The sequence below is a fragment of the Danio aesculapii genome, chromosome 7 (genome assembly GCF_903798145.1).
Source record: "Danio aesculapii chromosome 7, fDanAes4.1, whole genome shotgun sequence".
Lineage (NCBI taxonomy): Eukaryota > Metazoa > Chordata > Actinopteri > Cypriniformes > Danionidae > Danio > Danio aesculapii.
In genome coordinates this window covers 56297502-56312713 of record NC_079441.1, presented here as the reverse complement: position 1 = coordinate 56312713, position 15212 = coordinate 56297502, and the positions used below count along the sequence as shown (strand labels likewise).

Sequence of the window (15212 nt, the reverse complement as noted above, 5' to 3'; positions counted from 1 at the left end):
TTGGCAATTTTGGCAACAACGTCACTGCTGGGATTGAAGCCTCTGCTTGCTTTCCCTTATCTCCAATGAACAGATGTGGGAGCTTCACGCTGACTTCTGCCTATAACGCAGAGATGATTCGTCTTCATGTGTCAGTACTGATTTCACAACACAGCCTTCAGCTAAAGCCTCTTCGGGCTCCAGTAAGTGAGTCTACAACCTGTGCAAAATCCCAAATTTTATCCATGCAGGAAAGGGAACAGCACAGATTAGATTTCATAATTGGACTTACCCCATTACATGATATATGTGAAACTGCACCCGGCGAGTAGAAGACAATTTTTAAAATGTCCTCTGTAAAAACAGAATTAAAATGTGTTAATGTTCACACTCTATGCTTTAAATTAATTGTATATTATATTATATTATATTATATTATATTATATTATATTATATTATATTATATTATATTATATTATATTATATTATATTATATTATAACATTATAAACCTTCACTTCTAAATTCAACGAAACGGTTAAAAACAACGATTCATTCGAGAATCGATTCATTCCTATTATTCATTCACAAGATTCGACTCAAATGATTTGTTTACTAATAAGCCAGCCAGGGTGTGGAAGGGTGTCCCGGTTTGAAGTCATCGGAGGAAATATATAAGGTGTAACGTTAGTTCCTTTATTGACTGTTGGAAACTGAAGGTATATATACATCTGCGGAAAATTTAACCCCTTTACGTAACGTTATTGAAAATATGTAATGACGTGTTGTAACTGACGTTGGCCTGTATTGTGAATCATCTAGAAATTCGCGGCAACGTGAACCCTGCTCGCGCTAGATTTAGGTCACATTATCTAAAAAACATGAAGTTAAATAATAAATATACATATTTCATAAATAATATCCCTATAGTTATTTTTTATTGTACATCCGTACTGGGATTGAAATCAAACGAAACCCTTTTGAATTTCGTCGACAGACAGCTCGCGAGTAGTTGTGCTGTTGTCAACACTGATCTGTAGCTACGGAAAACTGAAGAAACACCTGCTCTTCTTTTCCCCTTTTCGTCCCTTAGCTTTCTCATCAGCACTATCTACGGCTCATCTCGGGGTAGCGAGTCTATGGAGCTGTTTTTAGAGCGGACAAAGTCTCTTTTGTCGCATGTGTCGTGCTTAAGCGGCGAGAACGGCCCGAGGCTCAACATTAGAGCTCTCAAAGAGCTCTCTTTTCAAGTGGGATCCCATTGATGAGTCCTTAGATTGTAAAGAGCTGGTGCCTTATTTAACCAATTTGCTCCATCTGCCCTGATATAGCCAACAATATCACTCTTTGTTTCACTACTTTTGAAAAAAAAGGAATGGAGTCTATTTTTCAGTCTTTTTTTCCCCTCAGAGGAACATTATGTTCATATTGACTGTGATTAACTCTATACTGTTCCATTATTGTGGTATCATTACCACAATACATTCTGTTCTGGGGTGCCTTTCCAAAACAACAACATGGCCAGGGCCAGACAGAATCTGCGGATATTTTTTGCTATTTCTGCGCAGAATATTGTAAAAAAAAAAACTGCGGATTTATGCTGAAGCACTTTGGGTGTATTGTAACGAAAAACTTAATATGTTAAATAAAAAATAATACATTAATGTTTACAATGCAAATCCTATTAGATACATTTATTTAGTAAACAAAACAAGTCTCTCATATAATATATCTTACCCAGGGGCGTAGCAACCAGGGGGGACGGGGAGGATACGTCCCGCTCACTTTTAGAGTTTTTTAGGAACAGGTTGTAAATAATTATATGAACGTAAACTTTTGGATCTCGTACAGCTGTCACCCCCACTTTTAAAATGTCTGTTACGCCCCTGAATCTACCATATATCTACCAAAAGACTTTTTTAATTTTTACTTTGTTGTATATGATTTATTGTAAATAAATCATATGAACGTTTTTATATTAGTCAATATTATTACTGAAATTAATATAAAAACTGGATAGATATAAATTTACACACGTTTACATACAACTAAATAAATAGACTCAAAAATGGGCTGAAAATTTGCAGATTCTGTGCGCGCAGATTCCGTGTGGGACTACTCATGGCTGAACTATCATGACTAGTGTTTCTCCAAAACCGTAGTTTCTCTGTCGCAGATCCATCGTTTGAACCAAGTTAGTCACTAGTAAAACCTCCATAATGACGCTCTAAACGGGGCAGAGTAACAACTTCAGAGAAAATGCCCATAATTTTTTTTTATAAAATTATATTGTTTACACCCACATGCACTTAAAAAAATCCAATTTTAGTTTTGGTAAAAACATGCACTCTTTTTCTATATTAACTGAAATATTTGTAAACGGCACATACTGTATAGGGCCTATGTTTTCTTTACAAATAATATTGAGAATATTCCATATTCTATGCTAAAATATAAAACCACTTAGCTAACACTTATTCTAATCTCATAAATAAATCATATAAATTGTTAATTATTGTAATTTACAGTAGGCTATTTATTAAAAAAGTTATATTAATAATTATTATTATTATGATTATTATTATTTTATTGTTATTAGGTGTTCTAACCATAAGGCCCATGTCATAAACAGTAGGCTACAGACACATTTCTTAATAAATAACCTACCATAAATTAGAACCATTAATGTATGCTATATATTTTGTTTACACAAGCTTTGGAGACGTAAAGTAAATTCCGCTTTTAAATAATAGGTCTCCTATAGCTTTCATCATGAGCCACGGCTGCTTTTCAAAATGACATAAATGTTTTCTAAGTGCACTGCGAAGGGAGTTTGTAAACATGAAGATCGATAAAACTGAACTGTAAAAAATACTTTGAAAGCAAATTACAATTAAGAGATGACTTTAATGTTCTTTTTTAATCATTCCAAGTTTAAATGTTGGAACATTTGAAAGGAATATTGCATAGGAGGTATAACTGGGAATAGAACAAAGCCAGGAACTGCTTTTAACTACAGCTCTAGAGGTGTAGTTGCAAGGGGAAAAGTTTCGCAACGCAGTTTGCGGATGTTCGTTAGAACGATGGATTTGGGAAACGCCAAATCAATGAACTATGTTTGTAATGGAACTTGCGACCTTAGTTGGCTAACGATGGCTTTGGGAAATGCACCCCTGTTTAAGTATTCATGTGATAGTTTGAGTACTACATTAGACATTGTCCCACCCCCCCACATCCTTATTGTTTTATGTAGATTTTAGTTTTAACATAGGTTTTTACAAAAGCATGTGTTGTTGAATTATATTTGCTCAAAAAAGTAAGAGGGGAAATTGTGAATGAAGTAACTGAATATCAAATGTCTTTTGTGTTTTTTAGTGGTATTTTTAAATGAGATTTTAGTTAATTTACAATTATATCTATATTCATATTTAATTTTATAGGACAATCATGAGTGGCAGAAATAGATCCTGCTCTTCCTCAATTCTCCAAGCATGCAGTTCATCATCATTTACCAGACAACCTTCTCGTGTGTTGATAGTAGATGCATCCCCACCCTGGTGGTCAGAAACGTGCACTGTTCTGTGTCAGGCCCTGGAAAATTTCTTTTTTTTGACCAGCAGTCTGGCAGGGCCTGTTCGTCTGCCATTACTAAGTGTCTTTGCCATAAGTGTACAACTGGAGTGCCTCCTACCCTTTGTGGTGAGGATGAGTGTATGTGCATTTATATTCATGCATTATAAATGACAAATACAAATTTACAGTTGAAGTCAGAATTATTAGCCCTTTGAATTATTAGCCCCCCCTGTATATATTATATTTTTGTGTAAAGAGGATTTTTATTTTTTTTTAAACATTTCTAAACATTATAGATAATGTTTAATAATAGCTAATTTCTAATAACTGTTTTCCTTTATCTTTGCTATGATGCAATACATATTTGTTAACTAGGCAAGTTATGGTAATTAGGCAAGTCATTGTATAACAATAGTTTGTTCTGTACACAATTGAAAAAAAAAATATTGCTAAAGGGGGCTAATAATATTGGCCTTAAATGGTTGTAAAAAAAAAAAACTATTGGAATACTGTGAAAAATCCATTGCTCTTTTAAACTTAATTTGAGAAATTATGAATTAAAATAAAAATTACCAGGAGGGCTAATAATTTGACTAACTGTATCTGTTTTATTAATGTTTCAAATGAACCTATTCTTCTCATTGTATTCACCAGCAAGTTAAAGGTAATTTGACACGTCTGTTGTCCTGTGTGGAGGAGCTGCGTTCTCTGCCTCAGGAAGGCTGTGTTCGGCAACGGGGCACACTGCTTACACGGGCAGTGCTGGACAGTTTGCAGCAGCTTAAACAATACATGTGCCATACATCTCATAGGGATATCAACAGCAACTGTGTGGAGGTGAGAACTTCTAGTACTAAAACTAAAATGGCTTTCGATCCTTTATCTGTGAAGGAAATAATGTGAAAGACTTTTAATTTCATAATATATTTGGGTCACAGCATTAGTTAACATTTTACTCCTAAAAATATTTGGCATCAATTTATTGATTATATATCGTAAAGTATTATATATGATCAAATATTTTTTCATTCTACCCATTGTACCAAAATAGCAAAGTTATTCAATACATTAAGGCACAGAAAACCTGACTTTATTTAGTGCCCTATCCGCTTGTTAAGTCATGAATTTATGGAGTACTGTTTCTGGGTTCAAGCTGCTGCTCATTTGAATAGAGAAAATACTTGTTTATGACCACTTTTTTGTCATATCACACATTAAAGTGAATTTTCTATAAAAAAATCATGGTGTACTCAACAGTCTCTGTACTTGCTGCATAACAGACACCAGTATTTGGACAATTTATAAAAAGTTAATCACTTTCTGGATATCTGATTTTAGGCATGGTTATATACATTTGAAGTCAGAATTATTAGCCCCCCTGAATTATTAGCCCCCTGTGTATTTTTTTACCCAATTTCTGTTTAAGGGAGAGAAGATTTTTTCCAACGCATTTCTAAACAGTATAGTTTTATTAGTTCTAATAACTGATTTAATCTATCTTTACCATTATTACAGTAAATAAAATTTTACCAGATATTTTTCAAGACACTTCTATACAGCTTAATGTGACATTTAAAGGCTTAACTAGGTTAATTAGGTTATGGAACAAAATCAATGCCAAAAGTATTGAATTAAAAAGCTTGTTGAATAGCACAAACTGAAAAAAATAATACACCGTATTAACAAGTTCTTGCATTTTAATGACTTGAATTGCAGGGTTTGTATTTTTAGGTCCTGAAATTTAACATAGCTGTTTATTTAAGCTGTGAATAGTTCAACTAAAAATATTTCAAACATGTTTTCGTACTTATAAATTCAATAATTCATTTTCAATTTCCAGGATTCACTTACAAAATATTCAATACCCTTTAAAAATACGATGTATAATATTCAAAAGGTAATTTTCAGTTCATTTTATTTCAGTTCAAATATTCGCTTCCATAAATTCAGTGGCTCAAATTCGACTGTCAAAATTCAACATTACATCCGGGAACTGCAGGAAAAGCAATATATTGCAGATTGAAGATCGCCAGCTGCTTTTCCACCAGCAGGTGGAGATGGAATAATTTAAGATTTTTTACCCAGTAAATAGACGAGAAAAAAGCTAATAAAGGCACAAAAGTAGCATTTAATATTAATATCAGTGTCTTGGACATTATAAGTAATAAAATGAGTATGAGTAAAATAAGTAAATGATCTTTTGGTCATTTATATTTGCCCTTATGAAGCCAGTTGGTGATCGCGTAAACCTCACTCCTCGGATTCAGCGACAGACGTTGTTCTCCAGTGCCATTCACAGACTCTTAAATGGGCAGGTGCACATTTACGCTACGTGGTAGGGATGTGACAGTCGCGGAAATTAGCTAAGTGGGGGTGTGTGTGTGTGTGTGTGGGCGGGGGGGGGGGGTAATAGGTATGATTAATATAATAATGGAAACACTCTTGTGTTATCATGCTTGGCCAAATGTCACGACTTTCACTTTTCACATTCATAACTATGCACAGGCCCAGATATCATCTGAAACTTCAGAGGTGTTCCCATCAAATATTGGCAGCCATCCAGCATCTCTCAACCAGTATTTGACGTGCGGTGCTGGCTCTGACCGGCCACCAGAGCTCGCGGCCACTAGTTTGCGTTTGCCGCGTACAAGCCGCACAGGTATAAAAAAACGCCAAATATTTCATTCCTTCATCAATTCATTCATTCTCCTTCTGCTTAGTCTATATTTAGAGGTCGCCAATCATTTTAAATAATAAAGTAAAAAAATATATATTTTTTTTTTTTTCGTTCATAATATAAAAATAAAGGCGTGCAGTAAGCCTAGGCTACTACATAACAATAAAAACAATGAATCTGGACAAACTAAAGGCACCATGGCAGAACCCCAAAAATTAGAATAATGAAAGGCAGGCAGAGTGTTAAAAAGTAATACTAATTTAGAACCACGGATGACTTATTCAAGCGCAGTAGCCTAAATAAATGTTATAAAATAATAAGAATAATAACAATAATAATAATAAAATAATAACAACAACAATAATAATTTAAATAATGAAACTATAGCCTACCCCAATCCTGAAAAAAAGCTGCGTTTAAACAGCACAAACACTTCTAATAACCCCTTAATGCTTATGCCATATATTAGACGGTTCTGTGTTAATAATTGAAGACGCTCCTTTAATGCATTTGCTCGCTATATTAAATTATTTTAAATTACACGTCCCATCCATACCCAACCTTAAATCGTACCTGAACACTGTCTTTATCTAACACTATCTGTCCAACAGTTGCAAGTAAACTGTTTTGTGTGACATTCTCATAAAATCTATCTGGTTTTGAATTTTGTATGATTATTTTATTTTCTTTCTCTTACGTTTATATTCTTTAGCAGCCAGTCAATATTATACTTTACATCTATGGAAGAATGAGTTAATAAAGATAGAGAATGTAACATCATATTCATCAAAAGACGGTTTATGTGCATTAGAGATGCGCGGTTGGCGGTTTCAGCCGCGGACTCCGCGGATAAACCGCGGATCGGGCGGATGATGTGAAGAAAAATAAGATTTTAATTAAATTCGGGCGGGTGGCGGGCGGTTGTACCAATCAAATAAAAAAAATATGTATAAATTGTTAAATATGATCTGACCATACCTACATCCAAAAAATCGAGCACACTTTGAAATAGTCAAATTTTCATCAGGTAGTAATATGTCTAGTCGAGTCTATGAGCAACAAGTGCTGTGAGCGAGCGCTCCTTCAGTGCAGCAGGGCGCGTTATAGAGGCCAGACGCTCTCGTCTGAATCCTGACGCTGTAGATGCTATTTTATTCCTGCATAGTGCCAAGAAAATTCAAACTAGACCTAAGGTCAGGCATATTAAACCAAGTAGCCTATATCTAGACTACATATAGCCCATGTTTAATATAAACTTTTGAGTTCGGTCAGCTGATAATTTTACGTTCATATTGGTTTAGCCTGTTCTATTCTAGACATGTTGTGTATTAGTTATTTGGCCTCACTTTTACGTTCTGAGGCTTAAGGTTATTTTGCCAGAATTTCTTTGTCGCAAGCGTAGTATTTCATTATGCTTCAAGTTTGTGGGGATGATCGTAAGTTCATGGGTTATTGGGGCATAGACTTGTCATACAGGCAATTTAGCCTAGTCAGACTTCATGTTCGCTCAAAGAGGGATGGTATATATATATATATATATATATATATATATATATATATATATATATATATATATATATATATATATATATATATATATATATATATATATATTTGTAATTGAATTTCTAATTGTGGGGGTGACTGAGCCTATAAGGCTTAACTACGATATGACGTTTTTATTTATTTATTTTTTTTCAAATGTTTGCCAAAGCATGCGACTATAGCCTATGCCTACATTAAGATATTTATTTTAATATTTTTTTACTGCCTGTTGTTTCTTTTGGCATATAAAATAGGCATTGTCTGATAGAGATATCAATAGAGGTTCATCTGTGTCGCAGAATTGGTGTTGTTTCCGATTTCTACAAGCTCACTAACTTCCACAGCAAAAAAAAATAATAATAATAAATAAAAAAATAGTCGAAAAACTGTGCCCATTAATTAGATGTGCAAGACAAGCAGATAAGTTTTTGGGGTTGCTATGGACAACTACAAATGTGAACATTATTAGGCTATAATGTAAATGACTTATTATTCTATCTATTTGCTAAAAAATAAAGTGAAATAGGCATTTAGTAGTAGGCTAAATAGCAGCATGTTGAAATGATGTGTCAAAATGCGTTTTCTATTAGGCTACTATTACAAAAATGTACAGTACAGTGTGTTTAATTTAGACTATTTATTTTTGTCCCTGTGCGCCGATCGGAGACGGAGTTCACTGCTGATATTCGTGTTGGATATTCTGAGAGCTTTATAGAGTGCTTCTCATTTCTTATTTGTGCATCCTCGTTTCCTTTCCTTGCTTTCTTTCCTCGTGTCTTAGCTCCACCCCTCCGGGATGCGAGGGAAGGACGCAAGGAAAAGACTCGAGGACCAAAGACACGTCCTCGTATCGTTTAGCATCACTTCAAAGCGTCGGTCAATTAATGCTGGATTTGGCTTGCACGTTTGGATTAACTACATGTCTACATTAAAGTCATTCTCTATTCTCTAATAATGAATAAAGAAACATTCATTTAATAATATAAATGAATAAACCATTCAAATAAAGAGCCCAATCAGCAGATGGCGGGCGGGTGCGGTTTTAAAAATTGTTGAGAAATATTGGTGCGGATGGATGGCGGACGGATGATGAGTTTTGTGATGCGGTTGCGGATGAAATAAAAGCCCATCCGCGCATCTCTAATGTGCATGTAACGCCACTGGTCCGAGCAGGGCGCGAGCTGGCGATACCGGTATGGGAGACAAATGCTGTGAGGAGATTAAAGATAGTAAAGTCTAGATCAGATATGTTGCCAGCCGGAAGTGCCATATGCACATTAATAAAGCACCATTTTTTAATGAAACTGTGTAACAATAATTAATATTTTTACAGTACTGTGATGGTTGGGTTTAGGGTTGGGTTGGGAGTAGTTAAAAAATACAATTTATTGGGAAATTTAACAGATAACATAAATAATACTCTGTACAACAACTGTTTTTACGGTACTGTGATGGTTGGGTTTAGGGTTGGGGTGGAGGTAGACGTTAATAAAATATAATAAATGGGAAATTTTATAAATAATAGAAATAATTGTCATTAACTTCCGGCTGCAAACGTATCCGATCTAGCAACAATCGGCTAAATATTGCAGAACAACGTCTGTCGCTGAATCCGAGGAGTGAGGTTTACGCGATCACCAACTGGCTTCTGTTACATAAGGGCAAATATAAATGACCAAAAGATCATTTACTTATTTTACTCATACTCATTTTATTACTTATAATGTCCAAGACACTGATATTAATATTAAATGCTACTTTTGTGCCTTTATTAGCTTTTTTCTCGTCTATTTACTGGGTAAAAAATCTTAAATTATTCCATCTCCACCTGCTGGTGGAAAAGCAGCTGGCGATCTTCAATCTGCAATTTATTGCTTTTCCTGCAGTTCCCGGATGTAATGTTGAATTTTGACAGTCGAATTTGAGCCACTGAATTTATGGAAGCGAACATTTGAACTGAAATAAAATGAACTGAAAATTACCTTTTGAATATTATACATCGTATTTTTAAAGGGTATTGAATATTTTGTAAGTGAATCCTGAAAATTGAAAATTAATTATAGAATTTATAAGTACGAAAACATGTTTGAAATATTTTTAGTTGAACTATTCACAGCTTAAATAAACAGCTATGTTAAATTTCAGGACCTAAAAATACAAACCCTGCAATTCAAGTCATTAAAATGCAAGAATTTGTTAATACGGTGTATTATTTTTTTCAGTTTGTGCTATTCAACAAGCTTTTTAATTCAATACTTTTGGCATTGATATTGTTCCATATTAGGTTAACTAGGCAGGTTAGGGTAATTAGACAAGTTATTGTAAAACAGTGGTTTGTTTTGTAGACTATTGAAAAAATATGTAGCTTATATAGCTTAGAAAATTTCCTTGCTCTGTTAAACATAATTTGGGAAATATTTACAAAAGAAAAATAAATTTAAAGAGGGCCTAATGATTCTGACTTCAACTGTATATTGCGAATATGATTTTTCGAAAGTATTGCATTGCTTTGTAAACGGTTATTATTACCATATGTTTAATCTTCCCATACAGTCTGATAGAGCGCTTGGACCACCTTCGCCTGACGTCACACTTAACCAGTGGATGGTTTTTGTAAAGTGGATAACGGAGCCAGAATCATTTAATCAAATCATAAATTAAGATACTGTACTATGTGGTGTGTCACTATATTGGTTCAAATTAAATTGCAGATATAGACTAGTGTAAATGTTATACTGCATACATGTTGTTTAAATATGCACGTTTTTTTGAATGAGTGTTTATTTTCTACAGTATTCGCATAACCACTCACTAACCACCTCACTTAGTGATAGGTTGTTCTTAAATGCTTGTTTAATTTTGAATGACTCGAACGATGGGCTCTATTTTTACGATCTAGGCGCAAAGTCTAAAGCGCAGGGCGCAAAAGCATTAAGGGAATATCCAAATCCACTTTTGCTGTTTTAAGGATGGAAAAATGAGCTCTGTGCCAGTGTGCATGGCCTAACAGGGTTGACCTTCAGAGTCTCATCTCCCATTCCCTTTAAGAGTCAAGTGCGTCACGCCATGGCGCATTTGCTATTTACATGACGGACTTTGTAAGTGGAAAATCTGAACGCTTCACTTAGGGCTGGGCGATATGGGCAAAATATCATATCCCGGTATTTTTTACGAGGAATGACGGTATACGATATATATCCGGTATTTTCCCATAAATGGTTACTTGAGAGTTAAAGCCTTTATTAAAACATTATTAAACATTTTTTGAGCAAAATATAATTTAAACACAGGGTTTTCTCTTCCTGTTTACAAATAAACAGCTGCACAAAACAATTGATAAAATACAGTACAGGTTTTTCTCCTGCTTAAAAGTGTTGCAACATTTCAAATTATAAAAAAAATCCTTGATAAATAAATACCGTACAGTTTTTTTTTTCCTGCTTAACACTATACACAGCTCTACTGTGCTGTTGTGCAAATAACAAAGTAAACAGAACCATAGAAATGAGCTACATTGTCAGAGCAAAAAAGGAACACACTTAAATAGTAACACAACGAAAAGTTTTGTAGGATAGAAAAGAACCACATTGAATGTAAATATGAAACACACAGCATTTTGTCACAAATACAGTGTTGTTATAAGCAGTCCTGTATACCACAGTTGTGTGATTTACAAACAACAATTAAATCAGCTGTTTTTGTTACACATTTACATGTATGTATTATGCACAATTATTAAACAGTGCACAAATCGAAGATATCTGAAGATAAGCCTTTTGACTCCATGTAAAAAATGCTACACTTTTTCTTTTGTTTTGACTAAACTTGTCATTATAACAGACCAGAACGCAGAGCTAAATGTGTTACGTAAATGTAAAGAGACCATCGTGTAATAAATACTGAACTTATAACCAGTGAATATGAGATGGTTTCACTTTCGAATAAATTGCGTCCCATTTTGGCATTTTTAATTCTTTTGAACACATGCAGGTGCTGCTAGTCGAGGCTTCTATTCGTTCTTGCTGTCAGTTGCGGAATAAATGATCGATAAAAGGTTTCTAATAAACCGCTGTGACAGCTCCAGGCACTGTGTGATGTGCATGCTTGCGAGGGGGAGTCAGATAGATTTCTCACCACACCGGCACTGCATGTTCCTCCATGTCGCGTCAGTGAAGGGTCATTCTTGAACAATTCATTCATTTTGAACAAATCTTTTGTTTGACTCATGGAGTGATTCATTCATTTGCGCATGCGCACATTTGTGCAAGTGGAGGTCGCATGCTACCTCGGATTGGTCTGTTTCGCGCAGAATGCGCACGTGTGGCCTTTAAATCATATCGATATGAGCGATATTGAATAATACCGATATGTTCCCAGAACCCGATATATCGCCCAGCCCTAGCTTCACTAACGAGAAAACAGTTAAACAAACAATCTGCAGCGAGAGGATAAAGAACGAGCTCCCTCCAATCGGCCTTTACTTTCACTTTCTTTCGTGGATAAGGAAACGTGTTGTACGCACAGACATCGATTAGCCTACATAATTAATTTCTTTGGTAAGCGCAAAGATTTGTTTAAAACTATTTCTAAATTCACTTCTAATTTCCAGCAAACGAGTAAATGAACAATAATAACAAAGTGTGGTCAAAAAACTGAGTTATGTCCAAATACCGATGCCGTTAATGATCCAAAACCTGACAGGTGATCAAATCTGAGCTTTTTTCCATTCATTCATTCATTTTCTTTTCAGCTTAGTCCCTTTATTAATCCGGGGTCACCACAACGGAATGAACCACCAACTTATCCAGCACATGTTTTACGCAGCGGTTGCCCTTCCAACCACAACCCATCACTGGGAAACAACCATACACACTCATTCACACACATAGACTACGGACAATTTAGCCTACCCAATTCACCTATACCACATGTTTTTGGACTTGTGGGGAAAACCGGAGCACCCGGAGGAAACCCACGCAGGGAGAACATGCAAACTCCACACAGAAATGCCAACTGATCCAGCCTTCTTGCTGTGAGGCAAACGTGCTACCCACTGCACCACCGCGTCACCTAGCTTGTTTTTAATAAAACAAATATAAATATGCATTTAATAAATACCACTTCTAATCATAGTAGCATTATACTAAAGCAAATTGTCATGAATAAACTAAAAAAAGCCCGCCGAAATGAAGAAGGCATAAAGGAAGTGTTTTTATGTTTATGTAGAAAGTAATATTTTTAGAAATATTTTATTCCTTTAATTCTTTTTCATTTCTAAAGATATTTGCATATTGCTGTACATCCTGCATGTTTTAAGCAATGTGTAAGCTAGGTGCACAACTAACGCGATCTGCGCTGAATTTTAGACCTGCTTTCAGTTGGTCTATTGCACAGTCTATTTTAGTTCCTTAAAATAGCAACGCACCAACAATGCACCTTAACACACCTCTTTTCTAGACCGAAACACCCATGAGTCCACAAAGTGGCGCAAATGGATTTGCTATCTAAACAACGTGGCGGAAAACAGGAAAATTAGGGTTGCGTTGGTCTGAAAATAGCAACTTGTCATGGAAACACGTCTTGCGCCTTTCACCGAGTGTATAATAGGGCCGAGTGTATGATAGGGCCCGATAAGTCCTCTCAGGGAATGTTTCATTCATTCACTCACACATGCGCACACTGTGAAGGTGGAGTAGAAGTTCAGTTTCTTTTTTGAGTCTTCTATTGGGTTTGAGTCATTTCTTCATCACGTGAAAGACATAAGCCAATCATATGCAGTCAGAGTCAGAAACAACTTGATCCATTCTTTTCTCGAGTTCTTGAGCTTTATTTTAATGATCTAGGCTAAAGCGCATGGCACAAAAGCATTAAGGGCATGTCCGAATCCACTTTTCCTGTTTTAAGGACAGAAAAATACGCTTTGCACCCTGGTGCATGGTCTAACAGGGTTGTGCTTATTCCCTTAGGCCCCGTTTACAATGGCAGTTAAATGCGACCCAATTCCGATTTTTTGCTCATATGTGACACAGATCGGATCTGTTCTATGACTGCGTAAACACAAAAAAACGCATGCATTCAGATATTCTGAGATTGGTTTCAGGCCTCCTACATATGTGGAAATAAATCAGATATAAATCGGATATATGACAATACGTCTGTCGTGCAAACAGACAGATCAGATCTACTGAGGCGTTTAGTTTTATACGTCATAAATCATGTGACAATGTGGTACTTCTCTGTGGTTTAATGACGTAGAAGGAAGATCGTGTGTGGAGAATCTGACGTGGTAAACAACAGCAATAGAGGAAACATGGAGAAGGAAAGTGGTCAGTCGCCACAATTAGCTCCCATCAGACCTGAGATCTCTCTCGTACCCACAAATTCTTCTGAATAGTGGAGGACGCCATATATAAACCATAGACTTTGTAAGTGGAAAAACTGAAAGCTTCACTTGCGAGAAAACAGTTAAACTGACCATCTGCAGCACGAGTATAAAGAACGAGCCACCTTCATTTAGCCTATTTACTTTCTCTTTCTCTTTACTTTTACTCTTTACTCCTTTGCTTTCGTATAAATGGAAACGGTGTTGTACGCAGTCCACTGAAGACATCCATTAGCCTACATATTTAATTAGTTTGTTAAGCGTAAAGATTAGTTTCAAAACTATTTCTAAATTCAGTTCTAATTTCAGTTCAAAACGTGAAAATTAGGGTTGTGCTGGTCTGAAAATAGCAACAAATCCTGCTAAACACGTCTTGCGCTTTGTTGTGCCGGGTAAATGATAGGGCCCATCATGTTTGAGTCATCTCTTTACATGCTGTCTTATGATGAACAAGAGATTAAAAAACCAGAACCTGAATCCAGTAGCTTGCGTAGTCAGTCAGTCAGTCAGTCAGCTGACAGTGGTCTCTGGTGGATTTACACGAGAACAGCAGGTATGAATGGCACTCGTGAGGGAAATTTGAGATCTCAAAAAGCCACTAAGACTGCAGCTCTGCACAATACGTTTGGCCAGCGGAGAAATTAAAATGGTCGTGCCCAACTCAGCCTGGTTTCTCTCAAGGTTTTTTTTCTTCACTTTCTCCATTTAGTGAAGTTTTTTCCCTCTCCGCTGTCGCCACTAGCTTGCATGGTTCGGGATCTATAGAGCTGCGCATCGTTGGATTTCCTCTTCAATATTTGGACTCTCAGTAGTGATTATTAAACCACACTGAACTGAGCTAAACTGAACTGAACTTAAACACTACAAACTGAACTACACTGTTCCAATTTACTATGACCTTTTATGTGAAGCTGCTTTGACACAATCTACATTGTATAAGCGCTATACAAGTAAAGGTGAATTGAATTGAATTGAATTGAATTGAATTGAAAAAGCGTACACAGCAGCAGGATTTGTGTTAACAAAAACTGCAAAAAAAGTACCTCCTGGGACGTGT

The 15212-nt window shown here is 35.7% G+C and overlaps 1 protein-coding gene across 1 annotated transcript in view; it reads left to right on the top strand.

Moving 5' to 3' along the window:
* Positions 1 to 600: 600 nt before the first annotated feature.
* Positions 601 to 15212, top strand: part of m1ap (meiosis 1 associated protein) — a 95522-nt gene continuing 80910 nt past the window's right edge. Inside the window, exons 1-3 of the mRNA XM_056462227.1 lie at positions 601 to 657; positions 3419 to 3677; positions 4206 to 4388. Coding sequence (XP_056318202.1) covers positions 3426 to 3677; positions 4206 to 4388 — 435 coding nt within the window. The 5' untranslated portion in view covers positions 601 to 657; positions 3419 to 3425. The remainder of the gene's footprint in view (positions 658 to 3418; positions 3678 to 4205; positions 4389 to 15212) is intronic.